Source organism: Gigantopelta aegis, chromosome 7 (genome assembly GCF_016097555.1).
Source record: "Gigantopelta aegis isolate Gae_Host chromosome 7, Gae_host_genome, whole genome shotgun sequence".
Taxonomy (NCBI): domain Eukaryota; kingdom Metazoa; phylum Mollusca; class Gastropoda; order Neomphalida; family Peltospiridae; genus Gigantopelta; species Gigantopelta aegis.
The window spans coordinates 940975-956925 of NC_054705.1; the positions used below are offsets into that span (position 1 = coordinate 940975).

Genomic DNA, 15951 nt, shown 5'->3' on the forward strand with positions numbered 1-15951 from the left:
GCGGTTAACTGAATTCGGGAACGAAACGTCTGGTATCCATATTAAGACTGGCTATCGTTTTGCATTACGCTAACATTACTATTAGAGAATAACTTTTCGCGGCAAAATCTAACAATGGTTTGTAAAAATGTACATTTTATTTTTATAGTTTAACTTACTTGAATAAAACAAGATTGGTAGGTATGTTAATTAATTAATATTAATGTCATGGATGTGTCACAGATTACTGGTAGCCAAATAGTATTTAGTGAAATGTTGCACGTGTAAACATACAAAAAGAAGAGAATTGTGGATCCGTTTCTTTTGTTTTCGTACGATCGCAAATGTTCTGTTATATGTTCAGGGTTTTACACACCGTGGCGAAGTTGCATGCATCGTCATAGAACTGATGTCTGCCCCGTAGTAATTACTATATGATATTTGAAATATCTTTAAAATGCATACATAAACTACATAACAAGTAAGACAAATTTCATGCATGGCTTCAGTTTATTCGATTGTCAAACACATTTTCATTGGTCGGCTATTGACAAATACAGCCAATAGACAAACGTCTTAGCAATATCACAAAACAGTCGATAATACCAAGTTCAGGTTGCAATGGAGAATGCAGAATGATAAACTCTGTTTAATAAACTCTGGATTTAATTCAGAAATATATTCAGAAGTTTTTGCTTCCAAAAAAAATAATGATGGTGAATTTGGAGAAAAAAATCCGGATATTTGGCATTAATTCCGAAATTCTGGATATGGGTTACAAATTCCGGATTTTTCGGAAAATTCCAGAAAGTGATCGCCCTGCTTTCTTAACAAATGATAATAATTATGTTTATTTATATATCGATGTTATCAAACGGATTACTGGTGAAAATTAACAGGCTTTTTCTTAACAGATGATAATAATTATGTGAATTTATATATCGATGTTATCAAACGGATTACTGGTGAAAATTAACAGGCTTTTTCTTAACAGATGATAATAATTATGTGAATTTATATATCGATGTTATCAAACGGATTACTGGTGAAAATTAACATACTCTTTCTTAACAGATGATAATAATTATGTGAATTTATATATCGACGTTATCAAACGGATTACTGATGAAAATTATCATACTCTTTCTCAACAAATGATAATAATTATGTGAATTTATATATCGATGTTATCAAACGGATTACTGGTGAACATTAACATACTCTTTCTTAACAGATGATAATAATTATGTGAATTTATATATCGATGTTATCAAACGGATTACTGATGAAAATTATCATACTCTTTCTCAACAAATGATAATAATTATGTGAATTTATATATCGATGTTATCAAACGGATTACTGGTGAACATTAACATACTCTTTCTCAACAGATGATAATAATTATGTGAATTTATATATAGATGTTTAATTACAAACATTTGATTGTCTACGGCGGGACATTTTCACCATCATGGACGCACTGGCGTAGCCAGCAGTTTATATTGGTGTGTATGTTTGCGTGTGTGTGTGTTGGGGGGATGGACCCCGTGACTTCCCATCGCTACGCCACTGCACCGATGTTACAATTACAGATTGTAGATAAAGATAATATAACGGCATTTGTATGGCAAAAATAAAGAATATATATATATATATATATATATATATATATATATATATACTCTTCAAAAAAAGAAACGCAAAAGGGTACAAATGGGTTATAACTCCGATTTTATGTTTCCTACCGGTTCATGCTTTGTGAATATAAGGTCATTGCATGTCCCAAACACATTCCCACGGTTACATTCGATAAAACGCAGCTACTGTACAATAAAGTTCCAAAATGTGAATATTCGCAAAAACGCAGCCACGTGCAAACCATCTCACCACTGCACGTGCGTTGTCTGCACGTGCAACATGAACACCGACAGTATAAAAGTGTAGGGTGTTCGCTTGCCTGGCCTCTGTATCTGGCCGACAGTTGACAATCCAGGACATGCCACGTCTCAGTGAACCGCAGAGAAACAATGCCATCGGCCGACTAGACGCAGGCGAATCCAGAACGGCCGTTGCCAGGGCATTCCATGTGTCCCCAAGCACCATCTCCAGACTGTGGGACCGTTACCAGCAACATGGATCAACACGTGACCTCCCTAGATCCGGTCGACCACGGGTCACTACCCCCGGGCAGGACCGCTACATCCGGGTACGCCACCTTCGGGAACGATTGACTACTGCCACCTCCACAGCCGCAGCAATACCAGGTTTGCGCAGGATATCCGACCAGACCGTACGGAACCGCCTACGTGAGGTAGGAATTCGTGCCAGACGTCCAGTTCGAGGTGTCATCTTAACACCACAACACCGTCGACTCCGACTACAGTGGTGCCAGATTCATCGACAATGGCCTCAACTGCGATGGAGACAGGTGTGGTTCAGTGACGAGTCCCGATTTCTGCTCCGACGTCATGATGGAAGATGTCGCGTGTATAGGCGTCGTGGTGAACGTTATGCGGCAAACTGCGTGCAGGAAGTGGACAGATTCGGCGGGGGTAGTGTCATGGTGTGGGCAGCCATCTCACACACTGGCAGAACTGACCTGGTCCACGTGCAGGGCAACCTGAATGCACAGGGCTACATTGACCAGATCCTCCGGCCACACATTGTTCCAGTTATGGCCAACGCCAACGCAGTGTTCCAACATGACAACGCCAGGCCTCACACAGCACGTCTCACAACGGCTTTCCTACAGAACAACAACATTAATGTCCTTCCTTGGCCATCGATATCACCGGATTTGAACCCAATTGAGCATCTATGGGACGAGTTGGACCGACGCCTCCGACAGCGACAACCACAGCCCCAGACCCTGCCCGAGCTGGCAGCAGCCTTGCAGGCCGAGTGGGCCACCATCCCCCGGGACGTCATCCGTACTCTGGTTGCTTCAATGGGCAGGCGGTGCCAGGCAGTTGTCAACACACGCGGAGGCCACACCCGGTATTGACTCCAGATGACCTTGACCTTGGTGGTGTGTCCTATCACTTACTCACAATGGACTAGAGTGAATTGTGAACAATCCTGCAACATTTGGTAATTATCGGACTCACCATTCAATAATTAAATCAATTCTGTTACGACAATGTGGTTTTGCGTTTCTTCTTTTGAAGAGTATATATATACAGTCAAACCTGCCTTCGCGGCCACCTCCATATGGCGGCCACCTGTCCATGGCGGCCACCCTGAGGTCCCCCCAATGAATTTTACTATATATTTTACCTCTATATGGCAACCACCTGCTCAACGCGGCCAGCGGCCACACTTTTGTCATAAAAAAAGCGAAAATGAACCTGCTATCGCGGCCACAATTGTTTTTTAGTGCAAGTTATAAAGAAATGTCGGCAATCGTAAAACAAACCGTAAGATGTTTTTGTTGATATAACCAATTGGCTTGATAAACAGCGGTCCTTTAAAGGTCGTCGGTCGCTTAGCTGTGTTCGTTAATTAACAAGTGTTTTTAATCTGGATTAACGGTGCGATGTACTAGTCATCGGCGGTGGTCATTAAACGCAAGATACGTGACTTCTTTAGCAAGTGAACATTAAAGGATAATCAGTGACTTTAATGCGCAGAACAGTGCTCCATTATTCTGTTTGTTAAATATTCTCTTTTTCACTTAATAAAATTTCATATCGATGATAATTTTTTGTCTTGTTTTTCATTACGTTTTTGCACATGTATATGCCTCCTTAATAGTTCTATTGCAACATACGTGTAATTGTTTTTAAAAATTCGGACTTATATATGACCTGCATACGGCGGCCACCTCTCTATGGCGGCCACTTTTATCATGTCCCACGAGTGGCCGCCATAGACAGGTTCGACTGTATATATATATATATATATATATATATATATATATATATATATATATATATATATATATCGGATATGAACTTGGCAGTAAGAAATACTTGGTTGCATAAGAGACTAGTAAAGTTAAATTTGAAATAAAAACAAATTGGCTGAAAATGTAACGTCATCGTGTGATTGCCCAGAGTGAATTTTGATTAGATATGTATGTAAAAGCAAATATGATCAAACAAGGAAAACAAATAATGATAATAATATGACGTGATAACATATTTATTTATTTATTAAATAAATAACTTTAAGAGTTTGTTGTTTTGTCTTAGATCGACGTTTGTAGGCTAAATATTAGGAATATAAAATACATTTTATGCTCAGTAATAGCCAAGGATTTATATTTTAAAATTACATTTGTTTTTGTTTTTGTCACAAGGAGTGCTAACTGTTTGGCCCCCAATTGGTTTCATTTTTAGACAAAAGTGGGGCGCAAGTAATTTGGATAATGTCGAAACAAGCTGATTTTGTAACACCCCCCCCCCCCCCAAAAAAAAAAAAAACCATAAAAAAAATCCTAAAAAAAACTGCCAATAAAAAAAACAAAAAAAACAACAAAAAAACAACAACCGTATATAAATATTAAAATAAAGATTTTGAAAACGTGTGAGAAACAAAATTTTCATAAATATGTCTTATCCACAAACTTCCGTTGTGGTGTAGTTTACATAGATTCAGAGGTTGTAAAAATGCACCCAAATCATGCATTTAAGAAAACATTTTGGAATTTCGAAAAGATTAATATATCTTAAAACATTTAAAGAGTCATGTTTATAACTATAACCCTATTTTAAATTCCTTGAGACTGAAAACTAATTTTTCTGGTAATTATAAATTTGAATTGAAGACAGGTGGTCTTGGGTCCACACGCCCCACAATTGTCTACGGGTATAATCCCCACAAACACCTCAACAGCTTTGGCCCGTAAATTTCCCCGGGTATTGGAATGGAAACCACACCCCGTCCCCAACCTTTAAATCCACTCAACGTGTCCTGTAAAAGTCACAAATAACTGGCCTTCTACCTTATCTTCTACAGCAGTGTTGAACGTGAACATGCAAACCATGGTCGCCTTTTTAAATTCAGTTCTGTATGTATCTGTAGTAGGGTTGAACAGTAACACATTGAAAATTAACTGCGCAACCAAATTCAAAACTAGAATGTTCTTTGTTAAATTGTAACCATGTGATCACATTATATTTCCATTGGCGTCAAAAGGAAATCGATAATAAATAAATTAATAAAGTTACAATTCATATCAAATCAATAAAAAATAAATGAATAAAGTTAAAATTCATATGAAAAAAGTTTTATTACATTTTAAAGCCATACCACCTTTGGAAAAATAAATCCAGTGTAAATAAAAAAAAATTCTTTACAAATTCCCATTAAATTATATACATATTAAACTTTATTTTTAATACCGGTGTGAAGACAAAATGCTAGAACAGCCAAGGTATGCAGTTTGACTTGCATTGTCACTGAAGTATAATATAATGCAGTGCAGAGACTAAAGGTAGAAATGCGCGTGCATTAATAAACAGGTCTGGGAGTGGCACACCTCTTACTGGCGATGCAAGAGAGGTGGAATACATTTTGTGGCGATGCAAGAGGTATTAAAATGTCCAGTAAATGATTTCCTCGAGATTAGTGGTACTTCTATAGACGAGACACTAGATAGAGATCCGTGGAATCGTCCACTATTTTGTCAGGAGTGGCTGTCCTTCTATAGACGAGACACTAGATAGAGATCCATGGAATCATCCTCTATTTTGTCAGGAGTGGCTATCCTCCTATAGACGAGACACTAGATAGAGATCCATGGAATCATCCACTATTTTGTCAGGAGTGGCTATCCTCCTACAGACGAGACACTAGATAGAGATCCATGGAATCGTCCACTATTTTACCGAATACGCAATCGACTCTTCTTTGTGCAGAGATACGGCCCTGATCATGTATTGCGGTTGTTTTGTTCACATTACCTTGGATGGTCCATCAATTGCCTTAAAACCTGTATTAGAAAAGAAGATTTCACCTATGCAGTTTGATGGTAATGTGTAAAGAATTTTCTTTTTAATTTACACTGACACCCCCCCCCCCCCCCCCCCCAAATGTTATTTGAGATAGTATGGGAGTAAAACTTAATAAATTAATATGTTTTATATTAATTTTTTCTTTGTTCATTATGAAGTTATATGCCAATTCATCAGTTCCCTTTTGACGCAAACGGACAATAGTGTCAACACTAATATTTTCTGCTTCAGTAAAATGTAATAATGTGTGTGTGTGTGCGCGCGCGCGTTTAATTTGGATACTGTACTAATAAAATAAATATCGCAAGAAAAATAAATCTGAAAAAAACATAAAACAAACATTTTACCAGAATATATGATGTACTCTTCTTTTTTTAAAAATCATATTACAAAACATAAAAGCGTACTATTGTTTATTAAAGCAATATGTGGACAGCTATGTCATCATGGAAGTAGTGGTGTCAAGACTAGATCTTATCTGTTCTCATGTTATGCTGCCAGATCTGTAGTTCGCGCCAGCACAGACGCGGTGTGTTTTGTCACATTCGATTCAGTTTCATTGCATTTATTTTTTATCTGGTACCATACTCGCCAGACCCTAAAATCGATAGTCGCCCAACGGACTATCTTCGTAAATTTCTTAGTCGCCTTTTGCCAATAAAAGTCGCCACGGGCGACTAGCTAATGTTCAACCCTGCTACAGATACATACAGAACTGTAGTTGACCTATTAAATTGTTGCACTGCTTCCCTAAAAATAGTTTTTATTTGTTTAACGACACCGCTAGAGCACATTGATTAATTAATCATCGGCTATTGGATGTCAAACATTTGGTAATTCTGACAAGTATTCATCAGAGGAAACCCGCTAAATCCCCCCCCCCCCCGACAGGAAAGCACATACCACGGCCTTTGACCAGTTGCGGTGCACTGGTTTGAACGACAAAAAACATCAATCAATTGAATGATCCACGGAGGTGGTTTGGTCCTGTGACGCAAGCACCTCAAGCGAGCACTCAACCGACCGTGCTAAATCCCGCCCCTTCCTCTTGTCCTAGAAATATTCTGCATTGAAACCCACCTTTTAGGCCGAGCATTCAAAAATATTTTTTGGATTTAATTTCTCAGTCCAGACATGTGTAGGATCAACAGGTTTTTCACTTTAGGACTAAATTTTTTATTCCAAATTCTGCCCACCTCAAACTTATCACTGCCCCCTCCTGGCCCGGACTTAGTCACTGTCGAAAGTCAGATATTAAGCCCGTGACAGGCGTGCCTGAAGCCTTCGTGGCATATACACACGTAAAAACGTTATCAGATCAGATGAGATTAGCATTCAACCTGGTGCTTTGATACTAAAACGTTTGCTTTATTTAACGACACCACTAAATCTACTTTACAATATGTATTATCTCGAATCCCATTAGCCGGTATGTCAAACAGTAAACTCGACGTCAATCTATTGTCTCATTATATGTGTTTTGACTGAACAATAGCAGTTTAAGGTATCGGCATGATCGATGATCATCCACCAGAGAGTAAAAGCTAATACACTGTTTTTGTTAATTCAATAATAGCAACTAACTTTTAATGGAATCGGCTAGTCACGTTCCATTTATGTTACTTAATCAATAACTATTCTTTTTCGTTCTGTTTATTTTTATTTTCAATATCACGTCTATGAGAGGGGGATTCCCGGGGGTAAAAATTACATATCGATAATGAACCATATCTATACCCTGGCCCTGATATGTACTACCCTGTCTGAGGGGTGGTACATTATTATAAAAGCTCCCTTGCTACTGATGGGAAAATGTAGCCCCTAAACTACCCCTTGAAGACTATGTCAAAATATGCAAATGTATGATGAGAAGAAACGCTAAGTGACTTGCATACAGACATGGGGAACCCTGGGTCCCGCTTCACGAAGCGATCATAGAAGAAACGTTAAGTGACTTACATACAGACATGGGGCATCCTGGGCCTCGCTTCACGTAGCGATCATAGCGCTAAAATCAACTTCAATCAACCATCGAACTTGTGGCATGGCAACCATGTTGTTTTTTCTATTGTTCTATCTGCCCGATCTGATTAAAATCAGCTTCACTATTTACTAACTATGACATGTGGATCTCACAGCATCCAGCTGGAGCTCATGTCTTGTTGACCTTTCATTCGACAAATCAAAAACTAATTCTAGAATCATGCCAGCGATTTAAAAATAACTTTGAAACATTCGGAATTATGAGAAGGGTATACGGAATTCTTCATAATAATAGTCATTTTAGAGTGTAAAAAATTAAATGCAATCAGCAACTTTCGCAAATATAAGTAGATATCAGTTTATTTACTTATTTACTTGTTTGTTCCTTTCTTTCTTTCAGTATTTTTTCATTAATATATTTTTAAAAATTGTAAGATGTTTCTGACTAATACAATATCTCTACGATTAAAGTTACATATTAAATATATTTTCTTATTTAGAACATCAGTGTTTGTATATTCAATGTGTTTTTGGTTATCTTAATATTTGTAAAAAGCCCAAACTGGATTTTTTTCTTCAAATAATTCGTACGTATGAAAAACAAATGGAAATGAAATGAAATGAAATAAGATGAAATTGAACCCAGTACAAATATTAAAATGACCAGAAACACGTTTAATATACAGCCACTAACATTTTATACAGAAAACATATATTTGGTAATTACAATCGTTAAAAAGTCTGTTAGTCGATAACATCTTAAAAATTGCAGCAAACTCAGGTATGTCCCTTTAATAACAACAACAACAATTTGTGCTGTGTACATACATGTACGTTCATAAATTTCTGATACGTTTTAATAAATATCAAAACGTGTGTCCGTCTGTGTGTGTGTGTTTTTCATACGTAGGTAATTATTAGGAGGTAATATCTGGTTTGGAGTACTTGAAATATTAGGATGACAACAAACACTTTGTTTAAACGTACTGATATACTAAATAAGAAAATCTCTCCAATATGTAACTTTAGTCAACAAAACCTTTCTGTTCGTCGGAAATATGTTACACAGGCAGAAAACTCAGGGTAGTCCCTCTGATATGCAAAAAAAATACATGGCAGTGAGCTTATTTGTCGCGACCGGAAAGCAGCTGCAGTGAATGCTCCGAACGCATGAGGCAGCCACAACAGGTGCAAATAACTACAGTATGAATGCTTCCTAAACGTCGACAAACACCAAAAGCGACACCAAAGCCGTCGACAGAAACACAAAGAACATGAATCGATCCTGACTCTTGATGGACGTCTTCTCGTCTGACATTTCTCCATCTGCAGCAGCAGCAGCAACTTGTTTCCCTCCGTCAACTGCTGCTACTCCCAGGTCCAAAGGACGGATCTTCTTTTTGTAGCCTTCCCGAGACGCGGTCGAATTTCCAGAAGTGTGATACACGTTCAGCAGGTAGACGGTGACGGCGATGGACAGGGCACTCTGCGACACGATCAGCATCAGGTAGAGGGTTAATCTGGACAGAGAATCCGACTTGGGCATGACGGTGAATATGAAGTTGAGGAACATGGCGTACGAGACGAAGATGGATACGAGGAAGGAGATCTTCTCCCCGGTCTCTGCCGGAAGGAGGAACACGCATGCGTTCATCACAGACAACAGACCAATGGGAGCGAGGATACTGATGACGTAGAAGGAGCTGTACCGTTTCAGCTTGAAGCGGATCGCCACGGTGTGTATGTGAACATCCCGCATCATCAGCGTCTGTGTGTAGCTCCTGTTTTCCATCGTCACGTCCACCAGCTGCCACTCGTTGCTGCTGAAGAAGAACTCTGACTCAGTGATATCTGCATGCAAGGCGAAGAAGTAGTATGGTCCGTTAGGAAACAGCAGTACGTCGCACGTCTGCTGGTCGAACGGGAAGAAATGGGTGTTGATGTGACAACTCGTCTGGAAGGTGTCGGCGTAGAAGGTGTTGATGAAACCGTTGGCGAATATTATTGCCTCCTCCTTCATTGGTGTGGCTAACCTCTCGACGGAGTTGGTGGCGGAGATTGTTGGCGTCCACATGAGGTCAGTTCTGAGAGACACGACAACGATGTCGTCGAAGTCTGACGGAATCCAAGCAGCTGCTTTGTCCTCCCACCCGGCTACGATGATGCTGGAGAATGAGAATACCTGATTGGCCTCGCTTAAGCCAATGATGGCCACGGGGATAAAGTCTATGGTAATGTTGAAGTAGCTGTTCTCGCCATTGAGGATGTCGATCTCTCTGATGCCGATGTTTTGTCGTGTAATGATTTGAGTCTTCAGTTTTTCTAGGAACAATGTTTTGTTGGTGTCACAGTCTATCACAGACACCGACAACAGAAGCAGAACACAGGACATCTGCTTAAAACTGAGATACATTTTGTTGGACTGAACAGTTCGTCTGAACAATAGTATTTCTAGATTCTCTTATACAAGCGTTGTGCGTCCTGCATTTGATGACATAATTGTAATATGCAACTGATAGTTATTGTTTTCTTTTGAACTGTCTTTTTCCTTTAACAAGAACAACTTACTTCCAATATTAGTACATCTAACAATAACACGTATGACACTAAGAATAAACAGCAGAATACTATAAGAAATTGTCCCTGAATTACAGTTTGAAGAAATCAGTTTCAATCGTTCTCTGAACAATATATTTCTCATATATATCCATATGTAAAGCACGTGCGTCAAACAATTGATGACTCAAACAACGTAGTGGAAGGAGGAATTATTACGTCGTAGCTTCTTTTTGAGAAAGCCTCTGTGAATGTATGTACACACAAAAAAAAGAATTCTAATTATTTGAATGCAAAATATATCGTACACTGCACAACTATGCATTTATGGTGTAATAATCTTTAAAATCTCCATAATCGTTCAATAATTGTACTATGGATTGCGTGGACAGCTATGATCCTAATCCTCAAGCGTTCCTGTACTACAACTTGTGGTTAACACCGTTATGTGATTCCTCTACATCTTGTGGTTAACACAAAGATGACTGTCTTTGTTACCAAAAACACAATTTAACAAATGCAATGCCCTCGCTTTCAAGAGTTCGTGACCATCAGTAATCACAAAACATGTATGTAGTTCCCTTTGAAGCAAAACAACAGTAGAATACTTCCAGAAATTAGGTTATAGTTAAAAATAAAAGGCAAACAATGAGAACATATCTTTTGTATAAAAAAAATGTCTAGAAATATTCATCCATTCATTAAAAAAAGATGTAGAAAAAAAGAAGACCGTTCTGCTGAAGAAATTATTAATAGTGTATCTGGTAACAGTTTTACTATTGTTCTTTGGTCTTTTCTGATAATATCTAGTCCAGAAGCTGCAGCGTATATTTTCCAACCATTTCGTAAGACTGCCCGTGTTCTAGTTTGTGCACAGTAGATGCTAGAGTCAGGACAGTATTCTAGACAAATGTTGCAAAATCACATACATTCCCGATTACAACTGCACAAAGAACACAGCGTAGATTACCATATACACCACACAACAAGTAATGATAGGTGACATGCATCCGTTCATATAACCACTGTCCTATCCCATACAATCGACGGAGACCTGTTGTATCCAGCAGATGGTGAGCGAAACACGCAAACTATGTCAAGCTTCTACGAGTGTAGGCATTTTATACATGCATATATCATAAGTGTAATATAGATTCAAGGAATTTCAACCAATCGTATGTTCCGTGTTGTGAATATTGAACACTAGTCTAAAAGCTTTCGTAGATTAGCAACACACAGTTGACTCTATAGCTGAACACAGAGGTAATTAGAACACGCATCCACTTGTGTTTATTTTTCGGGTAATGACTGCGTGATGCGCCTTTGTTCAATACACATGCACCACAAAAAGGAATGGGAAACAGTATTAGCGATGTAAGCTCAATAAAAAAAACTACCCGTGGGGTATTGGATTAATCGACGTCATTAGTTAATGCCGTCTGCTAATGGTGTTGGTTGGGAATGTAGGATAATTGGTGTCAGTTTTGAAACCAATAACGTAGTTCATAATCGACGTAAAACTGTTACTTGGTAATGATAGCATTACTTTTCATCGCGTTTACTCAAACATTCTAATTGCAAAATGTCGGTTCATTTATTTTGTCTGTGATTATGGGATTTATTCACATTAATGCCGCTATGTTATTACGCATTTGGGAAATGAAAACAGGCGAGTATTAGCGATGAATATCATCCCTATCATCGTTTACTTAACGGGTGTGCCAAACAAGTAATAACAGTAACACTAGTTCGACCAGAACATACAGATAAAACGTGCACTAGACAGATTTTCGCGATTTACTATTGGTTGCATTGTATCAAAGAATAAAGTTACATGTCGGTGTTCGAGGTGCAAATAATTACGAACAAAAACCAGCTGCCGCTCCGATTGACAGTAATATGTGACATTAATTATTAAAGAAAAATTAATAATAATAATAATAATAAAAAATAAAAATTATACACTTTGTTATAAATTTCCTATGCAGTAGACACAATAGGTTGAAACTAATGTAAGACACCTCCAAAAATGGAACTGCGATTTTTAGCCTCGAAGACTATGTCAAAATATGCAAATGTATGATGAGAAGAAACGTTAAATGACTTACATACAGACATGGGGAACCCTGGGTCCCGCTTCACGAAGCGATCATAGAAGAAACGTCAACTGACTTACATACAGACATGGGACATCCTGGGCCCCGCTTCACGAAGCGATCATAGCGCTAAAATCAACTTCAATCAACCATCGAACTTGTGGCATGGCAGCCATGTTGTTTTGTCTATTGTTCTATCTGCCCGATCTGATTAAAATCAGCTTCACTATTTACTAACTATGACCTGTGGATCTGACAGCATCCAGCTGGAGCTCATGTCTTGTTGACCTTTCATTCGACAAATCAAAACCTTACTTCTAGAATCATGCCAGCGATTTAAAAATAATTTTCAAACATTCGGAATTATGACGAGGGTATAAGAAATTCTTCGTAATAATAGTCATTTTAGAGTGTACAAAATTAAATGCAATCAACAACTTGCGCAAATATAAGTAGATATCAGTTTATTTATTTATTTACTTGTTTGTTCCTTTCTTTCTTTCAGTGTTTTTTCATTAATAGATTTAAACAAATATATTTCATTTATTATAAGAATAATAAATCTGGTTTTGGAAACGGATCGCTTTCCGGAAAGCCCTCCAAAAGAGAGAAAATTATTCATACATGTAAATTAAAACGAAACAATAAAACAACATTCCAGAGTTTGCTGCATTGTAAGATGTTTCCGACTAATAAAATATTTCTACGATTAAAGTTACATATTAAATATATTTTCTTGTTTAGAACATCAGTGTTTGTATATTCAATGTATTTCTGGTTGTGTTAATATTTGTAAAAAGGCCAAACTGGATTTTGTCTTCAAATAATTTCGTACGTACGAGAAAAAAAAGGGAAATGAAATGAAATGAAATAAGATGAAATGAAATAAGATGAAATTGAACCTGGTACACATACTAGAACGACCAGAAACACGTTTAATATACAGCCACAAACATTTTATGCAGAAACATATATTTGATATGTAATTACAGTCGTTAAAAGGGCTCTGTTAGTTGATAATATCTTAAACATTGCAGCAAACTCAGGTATGTCCCTTTAATAACAACAACAACAATTTGTGCTGTGTACATACATGTACGTTCATAAATTTCTGAAAAGTTTTAATAAATAATAAAAGTGTGTGTGTGTGTGTGTGTGTGTGTGTGTGTGTCCGTCCGTCTGTGTGTGTGTGTTTTCCATACGTAAGTAATTATTAGGAGGTAAATCTGGTTTGGGGTACTTGAAATATTAAGATGACAACAAACACTTTGTTTAAACGTACTGATATACTAAATAAGAAAATATCTCCAATATGTAACTTAGTCAACAAAACGTTTCTGTTGGTCGGAAACAACTACAGTATGAATGCTTCCTAAACGTCGACAAACACCAACAGTGACATCAAAGCCGCCGACAGAAACACGAAGAACATGAATCGATCCTGACTCTTGATGGACGTCTTCTCGTCTGACATTTCTCCATCTGCAGCAGCAGCAACTTGTTTCCCTCCATCCACTGCCGCTACTTCCAGGTCCAAAGGACGAATCTTCTTTTTGAAGCCTTCCCGAGACGCGGTCGAATTTCCAGAAGTGTGATACACGTTCAGCAGGTAGACGGTGACAGCGATCGACAGGGCGCTCTGCGACACGATCAGCATCAGGTAGAGGGTTAATCTGGACAGAGAGTCCGACTTGGGCATGACGGTAAATATGAAGTTCAGGAACATGGCGTACGAGACGAAGATAGACACGAGGAAGGAGATCTTCTCCCCGGTCTCTGCCGGAAGGAGGAACACGCATGCGTTCATCACAGACAACACACCAATGGGAGCGAGGATACTGATGACGTAGAAGGTGCTGTACCGTTTTAGCTTGAAGCGGATCGCCACGGTGTGTATGACAACATCCCGCATCATCAGCGTCTGTGTGTAGCTTCTGTTTTCCATCGTCACGTTCACCAGCTGCCACTCGTTGCTGCTGAAGAAGAACTCTGACTCAGTGATATCTGCATGCAAGGCGAAGAAGTAGTATGGTCCGTTAGGAAACAGCAGTACGTCGCACGTCTGCTGGTCGAAGGGGAAGAAATGGGTGTTGATATGACAACTCGTCTGGAAGGTGTCGGCGTAGAAGGTGTTGATGAAACCGTTGGCGAATATTATCGCCTCCTCCTTCATTGGTGTGGCTAACCTCTCGACGGAGTTGGTGGCGGAGATTGTTGGCGTCCATATGAGGTCAGTTCTGAGAGACACGACAACGATGTCGTCGAAGTCTGACGGAATCCAAGCTGCTGCTTTGTCCTCCCATCCGGCTACGATGATGCTGGAGAATGAGAATACCTGATTGGCCTCGCTTAAGCCAATGATGGCCACGGGGATAAAGTCTATGGTAATGTTGAAGAAGCTGTTGTCGTCATTGAGGATGTCGATCTCTCTGATGCCGATGTTTTGTTGTGTAATGATTCGAGTCTTCAGTTTTTCTAGGAACATTGTTTTGTTGGTGTCACAGTCTACCACAGACACTGACAATAGAAGCAGAACACAGGACATCTGCTTAAAACTGAGATACATTTTGTTGGACTGAACAATAGTATTTCTAGATTCTCTTATACAAGCGTTGTGCGTCCTGCATTTGATGACATAATTGCAACACGCACTTAATAGTTAATATTTCGTTTTGAACGGTCATTTTCTTTTAACGAGTCCATCTAACAATGACGCGTATGGTACTAAGAATAACAACAGAATACTATAAGAAGTTGTCCATGAATTACAGTTTGAAGAAATCACTTTCGACAGTTCTCTGGACAATAGGTTTCTCATATATACCCATATGTAAAGCACACGCGTCAAACAATTGATGATCCAAACAACGTAGTGGAAGGAGGAATTATTACGTCGTAGCTTCCTTTTGAGAAAACCTCTGTGAATGTATGTAGACAAGAACAACAGAATTCAAATTATTTGAATGCAAAATGTATCAAAACTGTATCATACACTGCACAACTATGAATTTATGGTGACATAATCTTAAAGATCTCTAAAATCGTTCAATAATCGTAATATGGACTGCGTGGACAGCTATGATCCTAGTCCTCAAGCGTTCCTATACCACAACTTGTGGTTAACACCATTCTGTGATTCCTCTACCACAACTTGTAGTTAACACCGTTCTGTGATTCCTCTACAACTTGTCGTTAACACAGTTCTGTGATTCCTATACAACTTGTGGTTAACACCGTTCTGTGATTCCTATACCACAACTTGTGGTTAACACCGTTCTGTGATTCCTCTACCACAACTTGTGGTTAACACCGTTCTGTGATTCCTATACCACAACTTGTGGTTAACACCGTTCTGTGATTTCTCTACAACTTGTGGT

At 38.6% G+C, this 15951-nt stretch overlaps 2 protein-coding genes across 2 annotated transcripts; both read right to left on the minus strand.

The window, feature by feature from the left end:
• Positions 1 to 9138: 9138 nt before the first annotated feature.
• LOC121377149 (neuronal acetylcholine receptor subunit alpha-4-like) lies at positions 9139 to 10335 on the minus strand. The gene has a single exon (XM_041505047.1). The coding sequence runs from the start codon at positions 10333 to 10335 to the stop codon at positions 9139 to 9141; it is 1197 nt and encodes a 398-aa protein (XP_041360981.1).
• A 3611-nt stretch (positions 10336 to 13946) lies between these two features.
• On the minus strand, positions 13947 to 15140 carry LOC121377150 (neuronal acetylcholine receptor subunit alpha-2-like). Its single transcript, XM_041505048.1, has one exon. It carries the CDS (start codon positions 15138 to 15140, stop codon positions 13947 to 13949), a length of 1194 nt encoding a protein of 397 aa, XP_041360982.1.
• Between the last annotated feature and the right edge of the window lie 811 nt (positions 15141 to 15951).

What these genes read in the sequence shown, in the direction of transcription:
- LOC121377149 (XM_041505047.1), bottom strand. Translation starts at nt 10,335, where the DNA reads ATGTATCTCAGTTTTAAGCAGATGTCCTGTGTTCTGCTTCTGTTGTCG.
- LOC121377150 (XM_041505048.1), bottom strand. Translation starts at nt 15,140, where the DNA reads ATGTATCTCAGTTTTAAGCAGATGTCCTGTGTTCTGCTTCTATTGTCA.